The sequence below is a fragment of the Pseudorca crassidens genome, chromosome 2, assembly GCF_039906515.1.
Source record: "Pseudorca crassidens isolate mPseCra1 chromosome 2, mPseCra1.hap1, whole genome shotgun sequence".
Taxonomy (NCBI): Eukaryota; Metazoa; Chordata; class Mammalia; order Artiodactyla; family Delphinidae; genus Pseudorca; species Pseudorca crassidens.
Window position 1 is genome coordinate 110588706 of NC_090297.1, and position 18992 is coordinate 110607697.

The 18992-nt window shown below is 54.1% G+C and overlaps 2 protein-coding genes across 3 annotated transcripts; both read right to left on the minus strand.

Moving 5' to 3' along the window:
• Positions 1-993: 993 nt before the first annotated feature.
• Positions 994-13959, minus strand: S100A3 (S100 calcium binding protein A3). The gene is given in 6 exon segments (XM_067727825.1): positions 994-1173; positions 1404-1521; positions 2002-2048; positions 2051-2143; positions 4076-4143; positions 13937-13959. Coding segments are annotated over 5 exon segments (324 nt in total). The 5' UTR covers positions 4080-4143; positions 13937-13959; the 3' UTR covers positions 994-1111.
• On the minus strand, positions 10870-14785 carry S100A2 (S100 calcium binding protein A2). 2 transcript variants are annotated; one of them, XM_067727828.1, is made up of 3 exons: positions 14646-14785; positions 12109-12270; positions 10870-11200 (listed from the first exon to the last, which is right to left on the minus strand). In XM_067727828.1, exons 2-3 carry the CDS (start codon positions 12214-12216, stop codon positions 11048-11050), a joined length of 261 nt encoding a protein of 86 aa, XP_067583929.1. In that variant the 5' UTR covers positions 12217-12270; positions 14646-14785; the 3' UTR covers positions 10870-11047. The 2 variants fall into 2 exon arrangements, with proteins under 2 accessions (XP_067583929.1, XP_067583928.1); XM_067727827.1 differs by lacking the exon at positions 14646-14785 and adding an exon at positions 13937-14107 and having other exon boundaries at positions 10871-11200.
• Positions 14786-18992: the final 4207 nt, after the last annotated feature.

Sequence of the window (18992 nt, forward strand, 5' to 3'; positions counted from 1 at the left end):
CAAAGGAGGCGTCGGGACCCCCACAGACACATCTGTGGAGAAAGGACCTGGATGACGGAGTGATGGAATGGGGAGGGGGCGTCAGGCCTCGGGTCTCAGGGATCGACTGACGGGACCACGAGCACATGGGAAAGAGGAGGGTGTCAGAAGGGGGATTTAGAGTTAGGATGGGCATCAGGAATGAAGAGGGCAGGTTGCAGTGGAAAGTTAGAGGTGATACAGCACAGAATGGGGGAGGCAGGGGTCAGGGGAACCTCTCAGGGTAGGGTATGAACTCAGGGATTGAGAGAGGTTCAGGAGAGGGGATGTGAAGCCCCTCAGGTGGCTGTGGCTTCAGGGAGGGGGTCGGCCTGCAGGTCTCCCCTTCCCCCTCCAATGTAGGGCACCCCCGACATCAGGGAGAAACACCCTAGTTGGACCTCAGACACCCTAATCCTATTAGTACTGCACTCTGGGCTCCCACAGCCCCAGGCAGGGAACAGAGCCACCCCCTCCACTACGGCCCTCCCCTCCCCTCAGAACATCCTGTCCAGTGGACTGAGTTCCGTACCCTCTCACCCTCCTAGACAGCCCAAGGGAGCTTCTTTTTTTAAAAAACGATATTTATTTACTTATTTATTTATTTAGGCTGCGCCGGGTCTTAGTTGCGGCACGCGGGATCTAGCTCCCTGACCAGGGATCAAACCTAGGGCCCCTGCATTGGGGGTGTGGAGTCTTAACCACTGGACCACCAGGGAAGTCCCCAAGGGAGCTTCTCCTTCAGAGACACCCCAGAGAAAGAGAGAGACCCACACACACACCAGCCTCCCATGGACATTGTTCCCGTGTTGACCCCACCCCCTCCTGCAGGACGTTAAGACCATTTCATTTCTGCGAGGTCTGAAAGTGCCCTTAGCCTCCTGTCCTCCAGTGGAAAAGGCCAGAGGGGAGTGAAGCCTCAGCGGGACTCTGTTCCCAGGCCCCGGCTGTCCTCTCAGAAGAACCAAACCGAGCCAAGGGATGCCAGTTCTTTATTAGGAGCAAAATAGGCCCTTTCCCACCGTGGTCTCCTTCCCTCACACACTCTGCTGGGCCTTGACAGCCTTCGTCCATCATGGGCCACAGTGGGGAGTCAGCGGTTGGCTGTCCTACAGGTCACTGGCTGTGGTCCCAGGGAAGGTCCCCTCACGTCTCCTAGACTCATGGGTAAAAGGGGTTAACATACCAGGGGCAAACCTGGGAGATTCTAGAGGGAGGGAACAAAGGAGGGGGGAGGGGGAGGAGGGAGAGCTGACATGCCCAGGATGACCTCAGGGCAGAGATGGAGCAGGTCCGGAGCAGACCCAGACCCCTACCCTCCGATGGCAGCCCCGCCCATTACTGGGAGCAGTGGCGGGCCAGGGCGCAGTTCTTGAAGTATTCACGGCAGCAGGCGCAGGGGCAGGCAAGCAGGCACGTGTACTCCACAAAGTCCACCTCGCAATCCTTGCTGGTGTCCAGGACACTCATGAACTTATTGTGGTCACACTCCCGAAGCTCTGTCTGTGCAGGGCGGGGATGGCAGGGTGAGGAGTGCAGAACAGCCTGGTGCGCACATCCCGCTTCCCTCCCTCCCCTCCTGTGGGGTCCCAGCCCTCCCAACCCACACCCCTCTGGGGGCCAACCTCAGCCTCCCTGCTCTGACCATTCACCGGTATCAATCTCCCTCCCAAATCCTCTCTCTCAGATCATTTATAGAGCACCTACTACTTGCTACTGAGTGCCAACCCTGTGTCAGGGGTTCTTCACAGAGCCCTCGCTCAGTCCTCCCAACAGCCAGGCCAGGCAGCCCTTGACATGTTCATCCTCCCACTTTGCGGATGAGGAAACTGAGATTCCTGCTGTGCCCGTCTCCCTCCCAGCATCCCCTCCCCACAGTCTAGCTTCCACCCGCTTGCTGTCCAATGCTCAGAGCTCGTCTCCAGGTGTCTCTTTGCGGAATCCGAGCAGTGCTTCCCATGGGGACTCACCCCAGGTGCTCACCGGGGTCCAGGTGGGCAGCTCCTTCTCTAGCAGTTCCTTGAGCTCGCCTGGCAGAGTTTTACTTGTCTCCAACAGGGCCCTGAATATTCCTGGAACGTGCACACAACAGCAGCCACGGCCTGCTCCAGAGGCGCCATCGTTACTGTCACGGAAGAACAAGGGTGTGATTCACGGCAGAGGCCGAGTCAGACCCCCTGCTCAACTTTGTCCTCCATGCGTCGTCCCAGGGAATGCACCCAGACCTGACTTAATCCCCTGCAGCCTTCCCACCCCACAAGCTCCCCCTCCTCTGAGCAGCCCTCCCTGACTACACCAGCCCCTCCTCATTTATTTCCCGACTGCCCCCCTATTTCTGGACAGAGGCCTCATTTGCCCAACCTCACTGCAAACTCCTCAGGGAGAGGTGCCCACCCTTTACCTGCACACCGCACACTGGGGGTCCCTGAGGACTCCCTGATTCTCTCCAGCTTTTCTCATCTGACGCCCAGTCCAGCTCTGTAGCACCCTCTGAGACACAGCCCCCTGGCCCTAGAAGCCTCATCGCCCTCAGGACCCCAGAGCTCCTGCACAAGGGAGCACCCTTGCCCCATGCTCCCGGCCTCAGGCCCTTGGCGAAGCTGGACCTTCTCAGGGAGAGTCAGGTCTCAGAAGAACCTCCACCGCCTCACCACGACCCCATCACCATCCCTCCTGTGCTGAACTCAGGGAAGCTGCAATGATAGGAAAATCTGCCGCGACGCTCTATGCCTCTGACTAGCTGTGCAGCGGAAGATGAGCCATTTACCCTGTCTGGGTCTCAGGTGCCTTATCTGTAAAATAGGGTTACTCCCCCCTCACAGGCCTAGTCAGGGACCTGAACCAGTTGGTCTCTGGAGACAGCGAGCTCAGGTATGTACCAATCTGTAATCTGCTCTCCCTGAGGCCATCCCCCTGACCTCTGGGGCTCTTGAGACAGAAGGCTCTGCAGAGGGGTACCCCATTCTGTTAGAGGGGAAGCGCTTCCCAGAATTGCTCACTCACCCCCATTCCACGGGCCCCTCCCACCGCCCTTCTGGGAGACGCCTCCAGCCTGGAAAAATCCTAAGGCAGCCAGGAAGGCATGTGTTGTTTCCATGTGAGCCCAGTGACTCACTCCTGGTGCCCCCAGGGGACAGGAGTCCTGTAGCACGAGGCAGCCTGGGCCAAGGCCCTCTCCCTAATGATTTACTCTCTGCCAGGCCCTGTAGATGGTCAGGGTTGAGAGGGAAGAAGAATGGGGTTAAGTGCTGCCTGGGGTCTAACGCTTTGTGACAGCCCAGGATTAGAGTAGGGTTCCGGGTTCCCAGGAGAGGAAAGGGCCGTGATCGCAAGGAATAGGGAACCTCAGAGGGGCCAAGCTGCCCTTCTGGGCTCCTGCCAGCCTGCCTGGCGCCACCACTGTTGCTTTGTCAGAAGCTCGGTGCCTGGAGACTGGAGGGAATCCTCTCTTCCCCACAGCCCTGGCCCATCTCAACCCGTTGGCAGGAAGGGAAGGTGTGGGCGAAGGGGGAGCTGACTGAGGGCAACAGCAGCATTCTAAGCCCATTGCCCCGACCCCTCCGCCAGACCTCAGCTCTGCACACCCCCTAAACCCAGGTTCCCCAGCAGCCCCTCACTGTACAAGGGAACCCCTGAACCCATCGTATCTGACTTCCTTCACCTCATCAGTCCCTTCTGTGGTCATCCCTCTGCCCCCAAAAGCCCAGACCCTGGGCCAGGAGACAGACCTGGAGCTGCCGGACACCCAGGACAGGACCTAAGCAGCCGGCACTCACCACAGGTGTTGGCGTTTCAGCTGGAGGAGCCTAGAGACAGGGCATCCCTATGTGTAGCCTCCCGAGGAAGGAAGGGAGCAGTTATGGGGGGCCCAAGTAGGTCAAGCTGAGGATGCCCCCAGGGGCTCCCCTGCCTCCTTCCCTGGCAGCCCATATTACAGACCCCACCCGCCCACCTTGCCATGCATCCATCAAAGGCCCCGTCTGGGCTGCAGACACCACCACTTCGTCATTTTCCCTCTGCCCTCCCCCAGAGCTGGGATCCGGGCACAGCCTCCTACCCATCTCCTTCCAGCCTGGTTAGAGAAGACAGGTCATTCATATCACAGCCATCCCCTATGTCTTCACCCTGAAAAGGCACCCCAGAAGAAGAAAAAGTGGGGACACACTTTCGCCTCACCCCCGGAGAATCCCTCTGCCAGAGGGGATCTTGGCGTGCCCCTGGCTAAGCCCCCTCATTTACGGTGAGAGCTCTGAGCCTGCGAGACACCCTCGCTGACTGATCTCCAGATCGATGGTCCTTGGATGCTTTGGGCAGAGAACTGCTTGCTTCCCTGGAAAGGTCACCCGTAGGATGTCTTTGAGGCCCGGGAGGAAGGTGTGCTGCTCCTAGGGGCGCTTCCAGAAGTCTAGGCTGTGTTCTCCTGGTGCCCCTCCTCCTCCCCTAGTTCAGACTCACACCAGGGTGGCCTGGAGCTCGAGCTCCTAAGGCCTGTTTCCTGTCCTCCGTGGCTCCATTCAGCACCAAAGCCAAGTTCCCTGCACTCCCGTGGGGTGGGGGTAGATTTCCTCTGGTTTTGGCTTAAGCGTGTAGCCCTCTGGGGTCTCAGCGTTATGTGGGGTGTCCCCCTTGCCTCCCCTCCTCAAGCGAGCCCCTCCTCACTCCACACTCTGTCAAAGCCAAAGGTCACTTTGGCTCAGTTTGGCCGACGCCCTCAGGGCATGAGGGGCCCCAGTGCCCCACTCACTTCCTGGAGTCTGCTTCCGCTAAGATTTTGATCCCATTCCTTAATGCCTTGTGAGCTCATCAACGCTTTGAAAAAGATGTTTTTATTCTATCCAGCACTTTTTGTCTTCTTTTTAGCCGGAGCTGACACAGACCACCATGTTGCCAGAAACGGAAATCTCTTCGTATCACTTCTCCCGCCCTCATCCCTGGGCCTGAGAGACCCCTCCCCACTTCACAGAAAGGGAACCCAAGACCAGAAGAGTGTGGGAAGGGGAAGAGGAGTCAACCCCCAGGCCTCTGAAGAAGCCCTAATACTTGTGGGGCAGCCAGAGAGCTCATGACACCTTGGCCTCTTCCCAGGCCCCCTGCCCCCGAACCTCAACTGTGCCATCACCTCCCCGAAGACTCAGCCCCTGTGGGTGACGGGAGCGAACAGTGGGGGGGGCAGGGAAGGGAAGGCTGTGATTAACCCTGTTTTCTAGGCAAGGAATTATGGAGAGTAGGGGACAGAAGCAGAGGCCAGAGTGGACCAGCAATTCATTCAGTTCTAGGTCAAGCCCTTGTTCCCACCTGTGACATCCCATCTCTGCCAACAGCCACCTCCCTTAAGCAGGTCACCTCACCTCTCTGGGCCTCATTTTCCTCACCTGCCAATGACCAAGGAGAATAATGGTCATCGGTTCATAGGATTGCCGTGAGGCTTAAAGGGCTTTCTATGTACAAAGCTCATAGATAAATAGCGCCGGCACATGGTAAGGGCATAAATGTTAACTGAGAGGTAGGTAACTTGCCCAAGTCACACAACTAATTTGTGGCAGGGTGAGAGCCATTCATTTTTCATGTGAAGATTTAGAGGCGCCTGTCCTAAGCATTGGAGGTACAGCCATAAACAAAACAGACAAAAGCCAAGCTCTGTAGAGAGGACCATCTAATGCACACAACAGACGGTAACAAGTAAATAAATGTATGATAGACCAGCGACATAAATGCCAGGAAGAACAATAAAGCAGGGCTAAGGGGGAAAAATGGTGGTGGGGCCTGGGGTACTTTATATGCATGGTCAGGGAAGGGCTGGGCAGCCTGTTCCCAGCCTGAGTCCTTATCCCCCAGCCTTTGCTGTTTCGAAGCCTGGCCACGCCCCTCTGGGATGCCTCACTTTGTTTGCCACTAGGAGAGGCTCCGACTGAGGTGGGGTGCAGAGAAGGCAGGAGCTCCCCCAGGGAGGCAACAGCTGAGGGGCGGGTGGGTGGACGGAGAGGTCTGGGTGCAGGCGCTTTGGGGCTGGAGGACCGTCGTGGGAAGAACCCTTACTGGACCCTCACTCCAAGATCCACCACCCTCTTGCCTCCACCCCGAGCATGTCCTTTACCTTGTTTGGGCCTTAATTTTTTGCCTCCAAAATGGATTTGGAAGATTCCTACCCTGAGACTCTGATGTGAAAGTGCTTTGTATCACTTACTGGTCCTGTGGATGGTGTCAGGGCAGAGGTCTCGGAGTCTAACTCAACAGCCACACGCTAAGTCCCCTCGATGGGGGCAGCAGGGAGAGAACCAAGTCTCCTCCCCCGCCTAACCCCCAGGTCATTTTGTCCAGCCTTCTGCATCCCCACAGGCTAGAGGCAGAGCTGCAGCCTTTCTTATCTTGCTTTCCCAAGTTGTTCTTACAGGGATTGGAATCTTCCTGCCCTGCTGGGAGTTCTTCGCCGGCATCTACCCTGAATCCCCCCAATGCACACGACACTAGCCGCCCCTCCGAGGCCCAGACAGGGAGCATCCTCTTCCTTTCCCACCCTCTGCTGTCCACACTGTCCACTTGATTCTCTACCTGGGAGTGGAGCTCAACACCCTTGGCCTCTCACTCGTGCTGCTCCACTGCAGATGGAGAGCTGACTACAGAGAAGTGTGCCCCAAGTGGAAGGTAAGGGTCTCTCCCCAACAGGAGCAGCATGAGGGAGGGAGGGTGGGAGCAGATGCTCTCTGACCCGGCAGGACTGTCCCTCTCTCTCCCGTCCTCTCTCCCTGCCTCTGTCCCCCACTATCACCGCCATCACCTTACAAGAGCCTCTGGGAAACCACCTTGCGCCATGAAAGTCAGTGTCTGGTTCTGCACCTCAGGGAGAAATAAGATGAAGTGTCTTAGAGCGTCTGGACGTTCATGTGCTTGTGCCAAAAGGACCTGGACTCGAGGGACAGGGTGACACCACCCCAATCTCATAGCCCCATGGGGGTCAATGAACCTCGTCACACTGATTCATCTCCTTTCTCATCATCTGAGCCCAAGGTAGGGAGAGGGTGGGAGGGGGTATTTGATTACTGAGGCTGGAGCCAGGGAGGCCTTTGCTACAGAATTAGGGGATGGGGGTGGGGAGAGGATCTGAACTGGGATCAAGGAGAGCCTGTGGGGCTTAGACCTACAGGCTCTCCTTGGTCTTTTGAGGACCAAGTCAATGCCTGACTGCCCATTTCCTGGATGGGAGCACTGAGTTAGAGGGGAGCAAAGACGGGAGCATGGGGAGCCCTATTTCAGTCACTCCCCTGCCTCAGAATCCACCTTTGCCTTCAGTCTCTCTTTTCTTGGAGGGTCAACAGATTGCAGGGATAGACCCAAAAGAAGAAAGAGCAAAGTGACAGTAGGACACTATGGGAGGTGACATATGGATCCCTGAGGCTCTCCTCCCTGCCGCAGTTCCAGGGGGAAGTGAGAGAGAATCCGGCCAGCGGGCCTTTGAACAGCACCATTTTCTGGACCCTCCTCGTCTCTGCCTCAGCAGGAAGATTTGCAGGAAGGGGCAGGATGAGGGAAGATTATTGAGACCAGCTAAGAAAGTCACGTGTTTGTTAGTCTGTCAAATATACAGAACGAAATTAGTCCCATTGGGTGCTTAGCCAGCCGGGGAAAACTCCAGAGGCAGCCAGCCCATGCCAGTATCTACCAGCTAGAACAGCCCCAGAACCTGGAACTGAGCCCCTGCGGAAGCCGGGATCCACTGTGAGCAAACAGACTACAGTCGCACAATCACCAGCAAGTGGACCCACTTCCCCGCGGATTCAGGATTGAGACACCAAGAGCGTCTGGACTCTGCCCAGCCAGGTCCCCTTCATCTCCAAGGCTTTGGAGGAAGGGGAGGAAGGCCCAAGCTGCCACCCCCGTGTCCCAGAGGGGTGAGGCCCTTTCTTACAACCTGGGTCAAGTCCCAACACTACTCATTTAACCTCTCCCAGCCCCTATTTCCTCCTCTGTGAAACGCAGAAACTAATAACACATCCCTCATCCAAGTGCTGTGAGGATTCAATGAGATGATGCTAGAACAGGCCTAGCAGAGAGCCTGGCCGGAGGGAATGCTCCACGAATGGCAGATGCTGCTTCCTCTGGGTTTCCTTATCCGTAAAAAGGGCCTAATGATAGCTCTACTGGGGGTTACCATGAGGCTGAAGTGACAGTGAGCGTGAAAGAAGCTTTGGGAACTGCTGTGGAAACGTTAATTACCATTATGATGAGTCCCTGACCTATATTCACCGGCTCCTTTTCCTATAGGATATTAGGAAAGTGGGCCTCTCTCTTTTCATTGCTAGGGCCTGCCCAGCCTTGCCTCATCAGCCCCAGACATGCAGTTGGAACAGTGAGAATAAGCAGTGTGTCCCAGAACCTTCTCACTCCTTTCTGTCTTTGGGGAGCTCTTTTCTGAGCTACTCTGTAAGCAGTTCCCAAGCATCAGAGCTTCCCAGGGAAGAAAGAAAAGTAAAAAAACAATGCAGAAAAATATTGTCTATTGCTTGTCTGCTATCCATCCCCCCCTTTCCTTATTATTAAAACCTTTTTTCTTTTCTTTCAAAGTGTCAACATGCCCAGCTAAAAATACTTGGTCACAGCCATATTACATAGTTAAGGCCAAAGAGACGTAAGTAGAAATCTTTGGAGAGAGTATTTCTTGTATAATAAAAAGGCAAAGTCTCTTGAGGAAAAGCTTTCTGCACCCTATACTTCCTCTGTCTCTTAGCCTGGAACATGGACAGTGAGACCTGGAGGTAGAGCAGCCATCTTGTGATCATGAAGCAACATGCATGAGGGAAAAGGCATACATGCTGTAGATTACAGAGCAAAAAAATAGGTGTCATATGACATCTCTGGGCCCCTGAACCAACCTTGAATTAACCCTGAACTGCCTGTCTCAGATGTCTTGTTATGTAAGACAATTAAAGCCACTGTTAGTCAGGTGATCTGCAACTCAAATCTTAATAAATTCATAAAGCGGAGTCCTCAAACAAAAGAATCTAAAATGTGGAATTGGGGGCTTCCCTGGTGGCGCAGTGGTTGAGAGTCCGCCTGCCGATGCAGGGGACACGGGTTCGTGCCCCGGTCCGGGAAGATCCCACATACCGTGGAGCAGCTGGGCCCGTGAGCCATGGCCGCTGAGCTTGCGTGTCCGGAGCCTGTTCTCCGCAACGGGAGAGGTCACAGCAGTGGGAGGCCTGCGTACCGAGAAAAATAAAATAAAATAAAATAAAATGTGGAATTGACCAAGTGGAGGAGGGAAGACAGTGAGATATGAGGACCCAATATGTGCAGGCTGAAAGTCAAGGACGTTTGTTATGAAATGACAAAATATTTAGTCAAATTGTCCCCTGATGTATCTTGGGATGCAGACCAAATGGAAACCTAGGTGTAGTGATAGAGGAAGTGGTAGGAAAAGCTTAGAAAATCAGCATGAGTTGGCTCCATGAATCTTTCATCAAAGACCTGAAAGAGAAAGAGGCTTCTATTACAAAAACCTAAAGCAGGTGTTTGGCTTTGGGACAAAGCCATGGGTGAAAGGTAGAAGGATCTCAAGAAGATTGCTAGTAATAATTTGAAGGGCAGTGAGAAAACTGTTACTGGAGACTGAAGAAAAGGCAACCCCTATTATGTAGTGGTGGAATGTCTGGAAACACTATTATCCATGGTAACATGGAAAATAGAAAGATTACATAATGAACGCATGGATGGGCTAAGGAGATTTTTGGACAGAATACTGAAAATGCCAATTGGCTTCTTCTGGCTGCCTATGGTAAAATATGAGAAGAAAGAGATGAACTAAAGAAGGAACTCTTCAATTCTGAGTGGAATTTAGAGGAAATATAGAGGGCCCAGGACAGTCTTTCCAGGCAGCAAATGGCTCTCAAAGTAATAAATGGCTCTCAAAGTAATAAATGGCCTCAGGGCAAAGATCAAATCCATGGCCCTGCCAACAAAAAGGGCCTCAGGGGTAAGATAAAGTCAAAGATGAGATCTTTCATGGAAACTTCAAAAAGACTAAAGGGCAATTCTCAGATCTCAGATAGACAACACGGCTTCTAGGGACTTCCCTGGTGGCGCAGTGGTTAAGAATCTGCTTTCCAATTCAGGGGCACACAGGTTCAATCCCTGGTCTGGGAAGATCCCACATGCTGCGGAGCAACTAAGTCTGTGCACTACAACTACTGAGCCCGCACGCCCTACAGCTCATGCGTCGCAACTACTGAGCCCGTGTGCTACAATTACTGAAGACCGCATGCCTAGAGCCCGTGCTACGCAACAAGGGAAGCCACTGCAATGAGTAAGCCCGTGAACCACAACGAAGAGTAGCCCGCCTTGCCACGACTAGAGAAAGCCCATGCACAACAACAAAGACCCAACGCAGCCAAAAACAAAAACAAACAAAAAAACACCAATAAGACTTCTAATAATTTTAGCAGTGTGTCTCTTTCAGGCAAGAGGGCCTTCAAGAATCATAAGGGCATTTTCTAACAGCTCTCTACCTCTAAGGTACAGAGGGCCAGTCTCAAAGAAATTTGTAGATATGCTTTTTTGTCTAATTAAGTGAATTATAAGTTGATACACAGGAAGCCCACAACATTTTTAAAGGCATTATATCATCTTGGACTGAAAGGGAGACAGCTCAAAACAAAAGAAGCTTTGAGGGGCTTCCCTGGTGGCGCGGTGGTTGAGAGTCTGCCTGCTGATGCAGGGGACACGGGTTCGTGCCCCGGTCCGGGAAGATCCCACATGCCGCGGAGCGGCTGGGCCCATGAGCCTGTGCATCCGGAGCCTGTGCTCCGCAACGGGAGAGGCCACAACAGTGAAAGGCCCGCGTACCACAAAAAAAAAAAAAAAAGAAAGAAAGAAAAAAGAAAGAAGCTTTGAGTCTTTGAGCCAGCCAGGTGACAGGGCATCACTGAGCAATTAAAATATTGTCAACAAGCAAAAGAGTTTACTGAGTATAAAACTAAAAAAGATAGAGAGTCCTCCTGGCCCCAAGAAACCCATGGAGGGAACCACAAGCTCTACATCAGGACTGTGCTGGGGAGCCCTGGAAGAAGTCGTTGCACATGATAGTGTCGAGGGCGAGGGAGAGAGCATACCCCTGGAAGTCCACCTCCTGGTCTCTGTTCTTATCCAGATCACCCATCATCCTCTTCAGGCCCTCCTCAACCACCTTCTTCTAAAAGTGAGAGACAAGGGGGTTATCACCAGGCTGCTCTCACGGGTCAGAGCCCAGCTCTCCCTCCACACTGGGCAGCCAGGTATGTGGTGGGCAGGGAGCCCCTGGGAGCCACTAGGAGGCCCGGTGAGTGAGGACAGAGAGAAGTGCATCGGTGGGAGTCTCCGGCGCTCCCTGCTGGGAGTGGGGAGCAGGCCAGGCATTCCCTAGGTGCAGGATCAGCTCTACTCCCCCCAGGAGCCCAGCAAGGTGGGCATTACCCCCAGTTTGCTGAGGAGGAAACTAAAGCTTTCTGAAGCCACCACCACTCCCCATCACCAGAAAAGTGAATTCAAAAATGACGGACTCTTTTTTATACCAGAAAAAATGAAACCAAATTAGAAAAGTGTGACCAAAACAATTTTTTTAAAGAAAGAAGGACATGCCTCATACGTTCAAAGCCTGAGACCTGACCTTGGGATTATCCAGGAGTCGGCAAGGGAAGGGCGAGAGGCAAGTTGAGAGTTGACGGCATTTCTCTGCAAAATATCTCAGGGTGCGTGTCTTAGCTGGGCTTTTCTCTCCCTACACACCTTCTTAGTTTGGCATATAAATATGGAAAATGAAAGAGAGAGAGAGAGAGAGAGAGAGATCACACATGAGAGCTGTGTAATCTTGAGCCGGTCTCTCCCCCTCTCTGGGCTCTGACAGCACACCCATTCTCTGGAAAGCTGCGGGGAAGAGCCAGCAATAGAGCACTCACACACACATTCACACACGGGCCTCTCACTCCAGTGAGGCCGTGGAGGGCTCCATCCCACCCTGGTGTCTGTGTCAGCAGGCACCCTCGAGGAAGGGAGAAGAGATTCAACCTGTGCCCCTGCACGCACACACCAGGACCCTCCCCGTCCCAGGCCAGTCCCACTCACCCCCACAAAGCTGGGCAGCTCCTTGTGCAGAAGTTTCTTCATCTCCCCCTTACTCAGCTTGAACTTGTCACCCTCTTGGCCAGAGTACTTGTGGAAGGTGGTGACCATCACAGCCAGCGCCTACTCCAGAGGACTGGACATCTTAGATCTGGGGCTGCAGGGCTGGCAAGTAATGGAGACGCCTCAGCCCAGCCTGCAGGACCCACTTCTGCCCCAAACTGCCTCTCCAAGCCCCTCTCTGAATGGGCAAACAGGGCTGCATCTCCCGCTCGGCCTATGGCTCCCTGGGCAGGGGCCATACCTCCAACTCACACTGCGGGCAGATGCTAGACCTTCCTCTGTACTTGGAAGGGCCTCATGTCTCCTCCCATCACACTTGGGGCCCACCCCTGAGTGCAGGGCTCCCCTCTTTGAGCATCTGTGGAAAGGAAATGGCAGGGTAGCCAGAGTCCCATTTGGGATCCTCTCTGTGCAGCTCCTTCCACAGGCCAGTGGGCTCTGTGCCAGCGCTGCGGAGACGGGCATCTCCATGGGGTAGTCAGTGGGGCTCGCTGGGCTCTGGCGGTGGCCATGGCTACGGCCCAGGGGTACGAGGTTCCCTGAGGAGTCAATTCCTTCCTCTGCCAGAGGGTGTCGCTCTCCCATCTAACTGGAAGCTCCCTTGGGTGGGCTCATATCCTCCCTCAGACTAGGGGCTCTCACCAGGTAGGGAATGTGTGTCCCCTCATACTGGAGGCCCCTGAGCAGGGGTGCTGGCTCTATGCAGACAGGGCATGGGTAGGGTGGAGGCAACCGAACACCCTCCCCACCAGGAAGAGTCCTATTGGGACTGGAATTAAAGAAATTAAAAGCCCAGCACCCTGGGATCAGGGCAGAGTCTAAGACCAAGGACAGACCTCAGAGGTCATCTTTTCCAAGGCTCTGCCTCTGAGAATGGTCACACCACCCCAGGTGGGTTAAGCGGGTCCCAGGGTGAGGCCAGAGGAGCTGGCACCAGAAGCGAGAAGAGCCCCGGGGCCCATCCTGCCAGCCCTGCCTTCGGGAGGTAGGAGAAGACAGGAAGAAGCAGTGGGCAGGAACCCAGCCTGCATGCTCCAGATCCCTGGCTTTTGTTCCTCAGTCCTGCTGGAATCCAGGACTTTGCAAAACAACAAAAACAAAACCCAAACAAACCCAGGATCCTCCTTAAAGCGCCCATCCCACCCTCACCCGCCCCACGCACGCTTCGTACTCCTGGGCCTAAAGCCCCAAGAAGTGCCTCTAGACTGACAGCCGGACTGCGAGACCCAAGAGAGAGCCTCAGAGTAACCCCTAAACACCACAGAGGAACGCGGAAAAGGCCTCGGTCTGACACTTCACAGGAGGACGCCCCCAGATGCAGAGACCCACAGAGGCCCCAGGCCTCTTCCACCAAGGGAGCCAGCAGCAGACAGAGATCAAGACAAAGGGACAGACGGCACAAAGTAGCACAACATTGTAAATCAACTACGCTCCAATAAAAATTAATTTTAAAAAAAGACAGGGCTTCCCTGGTGGCGCAGTGGCTGAGAGTCCGCCTGCTGATGCAGGGGACGCAGGTTCGTGCCCCAGTCCAGGAAGATCCCACATGCCGCGGAGCGGCTGGGCCCGTGAGCCATGGCCGCTGAGCCTGCGCGTCCGGAGCCTGTGCTCCGCAACGGGAGAGGCCACAACAGTGAGAGGCCCACGTACCACAAAAAAATAAATAAATAAATAAATAAAAATTAAAAAAATAAAAAGACCAAGGGACAAAGGTAGAGACCCATGGGGGTCGACCCCACCCAGCCCTCAGCAGGACAGAGGTACTCACCAGACCTGACAGCAGAGAGACACCTGGGAAGGAAAGCAAAGGGCCAGGTGCCCAGAGTGGGGATTTATACGTCAGCCCCACTGGCCCCCAACATTGTATTTTAAGAAGACCAAACCTGCCCTAACCTGATCCTGCCAAAGCCTGGCCTCCTGCCACTCCCAGCCCCGTCCATCCCAGAGACTGCCAGGGGCACCGCCAGCTGGCCAGCTTAGCTCGGGGAGAGCTCTAGGCCGGCAAGGGCAGCCCCTTCCCCAGCCCCACCCATGCCACAGAGGGGAGTGGGAGGTGTCATGGGGAAGGGGTAGCCTGGGCCCCTGTTTGCAGGGCCTGGTGACTCAGGCCAGGCCTTGCTCTCATAACACACGCCTGCGAGTCACAGCTCACTGGTGTGTCAGTGACTGCAGGTGCCCGCTGGGACTGCACAGACCTGTGTATGTGTGCTGGAGAAGCCAGGAGGCAGCTGGGGGGTCATCAGGAAGAAGAGGGCAGGGGTCACCTCAGGGAATGAGGGAGACAAAGTCACTGTTTTGGTTTAATATTCATTCATTTATTTATTTGGCTGCACCGGGTCTTAGTTGCGGCACACGGGATCTAGTTCCCTGACCAGAGATCGAACGTGGGCCCCCTGCATTAGGAGCACTGAGTCTTAGCCACTGGACCACGAGGGAAGTCCCCAAAGTTACTTTTAATAGCCGGCACCAGAACATACCTGGAAAGGCCCCCTTTGGGTAGGAGGGGGGTCTGGCAGGAGGCAGGAAGGCAGTGAGAGGTGGAGATGGCTCTGTTATAGTCAGCTGGGGTGAGCAGCGGTCTGTGGTGTGTAAGGACGCCCCGGGAGGGTTGAAGGGAGAGGAGAAAACTCCGGCCTCCTGCAGATTGCGACGTGGGCAGGTGACGAGGGGCCGGACAGCTCCCCAAGCCCGGTGGCCAGGCCTGGGTGAGGCCACAGCCTCCCTCACCCCACTCCTCCAGGCCCCTCTCCAGAGAAAGGCAAACACTGAGGCCTTTCAGGACCCAGCCCAGGGAAGGGGCTTTCAGAGAAGAGCTGGCTTCACGCTGCCCCTTCCCAGGCCCCCGTCGCCTACTGCCCCAATCCAGTCCCGGCACCGCACTTCCTGTGGGACCAGCTCCCCTCCCCCTTCCAGATGTCCACCAGCTTATTTCCCCTCCCCCAGCACCGCTAGTCCTAGGTGACTCACCCGTGGTTCCAGGCCCAGATGCCCAGGCAATGAGTCAGCGGCACCGCCCTCCTCTCCCAGGGCCAGGGCAGCCGCAGTCCCAGGGCAGTAGGCAGAAATCCCAACCCAGCTTGGGAGGAGAGAGCACTGGCACAGACACTCCGCATCAGGCCCACCCGGGGAGTTTTGGATCATGATACCACAGAGAAGCTCAGACTGAGCACCCACAGAGGGTCAGACATCAAGCCAGGCTGCTGTCTTCCTGCAGGCCACTGTGGGACTAGGAGGCAACCTGAGCGGCGCACATGAAGTCAGGCCTTGGGGCCCCCAGCATCCTCTCCTACACCTTGCAAACCACCCAGTGTCCCTCCTCCCCAAGGCACTTGGACCCCTCATGCTACTGCTCTTCCCCATCAAAACCTACTTCAGGCCGAGCCCGGAATAAAAGTTGTTCACCCTGAGGTTAAAGACCACTGGGGTGCAATGCATTGCTTTTGACAGCAGTTCTTCCATTTTAACTGAGGACTTCAACAGACGCCACTTCTGCTCAGAAACTGCAGTGGTGTCCCCATGGCTCTTGCTGGCAGTGAAGTGCTTCAGGCTTTGACCCCCACCTGCATTCCAACCTCCCCTGCATATCTCCTAACTGCCTGCTCACTGTACCTGAGCACATGGGGGTATGTGCACCTGGGGTGGCCAAGACTCTGTTCACGTTCATCCTTCTGCTCAGAATGTGCCCACTCACCACACCCCTTCCTGCTGAAATCCCACCTATCCTTCAAAGGCCGTTTTAACGCCCCCGACCTCACAGAGCCTGCCCCCAATTCTGTCTCTACCTGCTCTGTCCCGCACCAAGCACTCCTTTTGTCCTGTGTGCTCAGAGCATTCTGCTCTCCACTGAATCACTCGTGTGCTTGTCTCCTCTCACCCTCACTCCCACATGGTGACCTCACAGGGCAGGGACTGCATGAGCAAAGGGTCTTGCCCACACCAGGTGCTAACCGGGAGTTTATGGTTACCGAATGCGGGGTGGCGTGCTGGGGGCAGTATTTAGGAGCCAGGGGGCCTTCCCACCCCCCCAAATCACATCACTGATTATGCTACCAAATCATAACTTCTCCTCTGGATCCCAGGAGTGGAACTGAGACACTGGGTTGGAAAATGGAGCTTCAGAGAGCTATGAATCCCTGAGAAGTGACTGCAGGAAACATCACGCTCGTGGACCCTGTGAGGGAAGGAGCAGAGCAAACTCCCCAACGGGCAGGGATGGAGATGGGAGGCAGACAGATGGAAACTGGGAGAAAAGGTCTGAGAAAAATAGAGTCACAGAAACAAAGGGACTGTGAGGGAAAAGAGAAGAAGACCAGAAAGATGAGAGAGAGAGAGGGCAAGAGTGCCACTGATTGCTAGGGGCACTACCTGGACACCTGTCCTTAAATAGGAACTGAGGCCAGGACAGTGCCCATCAAGGGGCCATATTCCTGAGACTGATGAAAATCACATAATTTGCCACTAACTTGCTGTGTGATCTAGAGCAATTCCCTCCCCCTCTTGGCAGAACAGGAGGGTTAGATAGACCGACCCCTAGATTCCAATCCCGCTCTACATTCTCCACTTCTCCATGAAGGCAGAGAAGCCAGGACACAGGCAGGCAGTGGGCACATCCTGGCAGTGACTGTGCCCATGCCCAGACTGGGAAACTGGGTGTCTGCTTTCCGTCCATTCCCTCGCCCCAGCTCCAGGTGCCAGAGGTTTCCTACCAGCGGCTCCTGGGCTTTGCCTGTCTTGTTTATGCCTCCTGGTGGTTGCAACGTGGCATTGCAGGCTGGTCTCTGGGCTCTCCTTTCCCTCCCTCCTATCGGGGTCTGCCTGTTCTTGCCCTGCCCTGCTCCTGACTCAGGCAGGAGTAGGCAGTGCTGATTCATCTCCAGCGAGCCTTCCCACACCCACACTTCTCACACCTGCCTGATGTATGAAGTTTTTCCAGCCCAGGTGGACTTCTAAGATGGAAACTGTATGCCTGTAAACTGTTTAAAAGCCACAGGGAGGAGTCAGGAGGGAACTAGGTGGCAGAAGTGAGGGGCTGAACACTGCCAAGCTCTGCCAACCCACCCACTATCCCGGGGGCAACTTGGCGGGAAGAGAAATGGTCTTGCTATTGGGGCCCCAGATTTAAGCCCTGGCTTTCTCCTGACTTACCGTGTGACTTTGGGGGAGTTGCACCAACCTCTGAGCTTAAACTTTTTCACTACAAGGACCCCTTTTATTCTTCTTCTCCCCCCCCAGCCCCCCGCAAATATGCTTTTAAATATTTTCTCTTAACAAACTTTATGAAATAATTTATCTACTGTCCCCTGACAGCCTGCTCAGCATGAGAGAACCTGCATTATCACACTGGGTGTGGGTCATTCTGGATCTGCCGTGTGTAATGCATTTGTCATTCCCTTTGCTGGAGGGGTGCAGACTGACATTATGGGGCACCTGCTGTGTGCTGGGTAACTGTCCGTATATCATCCCATTTAATTTACATAACAATCCCAGGGAATTAGTACAGTCTTACCCCACTTTATAAAGGAGAAAAATGAGGTTCAGGGAAGTTTCCCCAAGCTCACACAATGAATGAGGCATGACTTAAACATAGGTGATCACAATGGTAAACCTCCCCTATAATGTCCAATCACCAAGAATCTCCAAGAGGGGCTTCCCTGGTGGCGCAGTGGTTAAGAATCCACCTGTCAATGCAGGGGACACGGGTTCGAGCCCTGGTCCGGGAGGATCCCACATGCCACGGAGCAACTAAGCCTGTGAGCCACAACTACCGAGCCTGCACTCTAGAGCCGGCGAGCCACAACTACTGAGCCCGTGCGCCTAGAGCCCGTGCTCTGCAACAAGAGAAGCCACCGCAATGAGAAGCCCGCACAGCAAAGAAGACCCAACACAGCTAATCAATCAATCAATCTTAAAAAAAACTGAGAGTGAAATTTGAAAAATTACATAAAATAGGCAGCTTTGCAGGGGGAAAATACATATATTATATATATATATATATAATATATATATATATAAAATTCACCAAAATTGACTAAGAGAGAGGAAATCTGAAGACCTATAACTATTAAAGAAATTGATCCGTAGTATAAATCCACACAATAATGATAAAAATTAAAAATAAAACAGATCCGGGCTTCCCTGGTGGCGCAGTGGTTTAGAGTCCGCCTGCCGATGCAGGGGACACGGGTTCGTGCCCCGGTCCGGGAAGATCCCACATACCGCGGAGTGGCTGGGCCCATGAGCCATGGCCGCTGAGCCTGCGCGTCCAGAGCCTGTGCTCTGCAATGGGAGAGGTCACAACAGTGAGAGGCCCGCGTACCGCAAAAAAATCAATTAATAAATAAATAAATAAAACCGATCCAAATGATTTTTGCAGGCAAGTTTATCAAATAGCCAAGAAAAAAAATCTTATACAAACTTATATTTCTAGAAAAAAAGGAAAGAGTGCCCAGCTTATTTTATGTGGCAGATACGAAATAAGCTTTGCAGTAAAGACTGCTGGTTGCGCCATTACCTATTCTCTTGTCTCTCATAGCAAAAGAACCTGTACTTTTAAGTTCAAATAAAGGCCACACTCCCCAGCCTTCCTTGCATCTAGGAGTAGCCACATGACTGAGCTCTGGCCTAGAGAAGTAAACAGAAGTGATGTTACTGAGCAGGACATTATGGACACTTCCCCGGACAGACCTCCCCCACCACCATGTCCTCCTCCTGCCTCTTATTTGTAGAAAAGCTTTGGTCTCCAAGGCCTCCCATGAGTCACAAAATGCAGGCTCAAGAGTCAAGGACTGAAAGAATGGGAACATATAGTAACAAAAGATAACAGT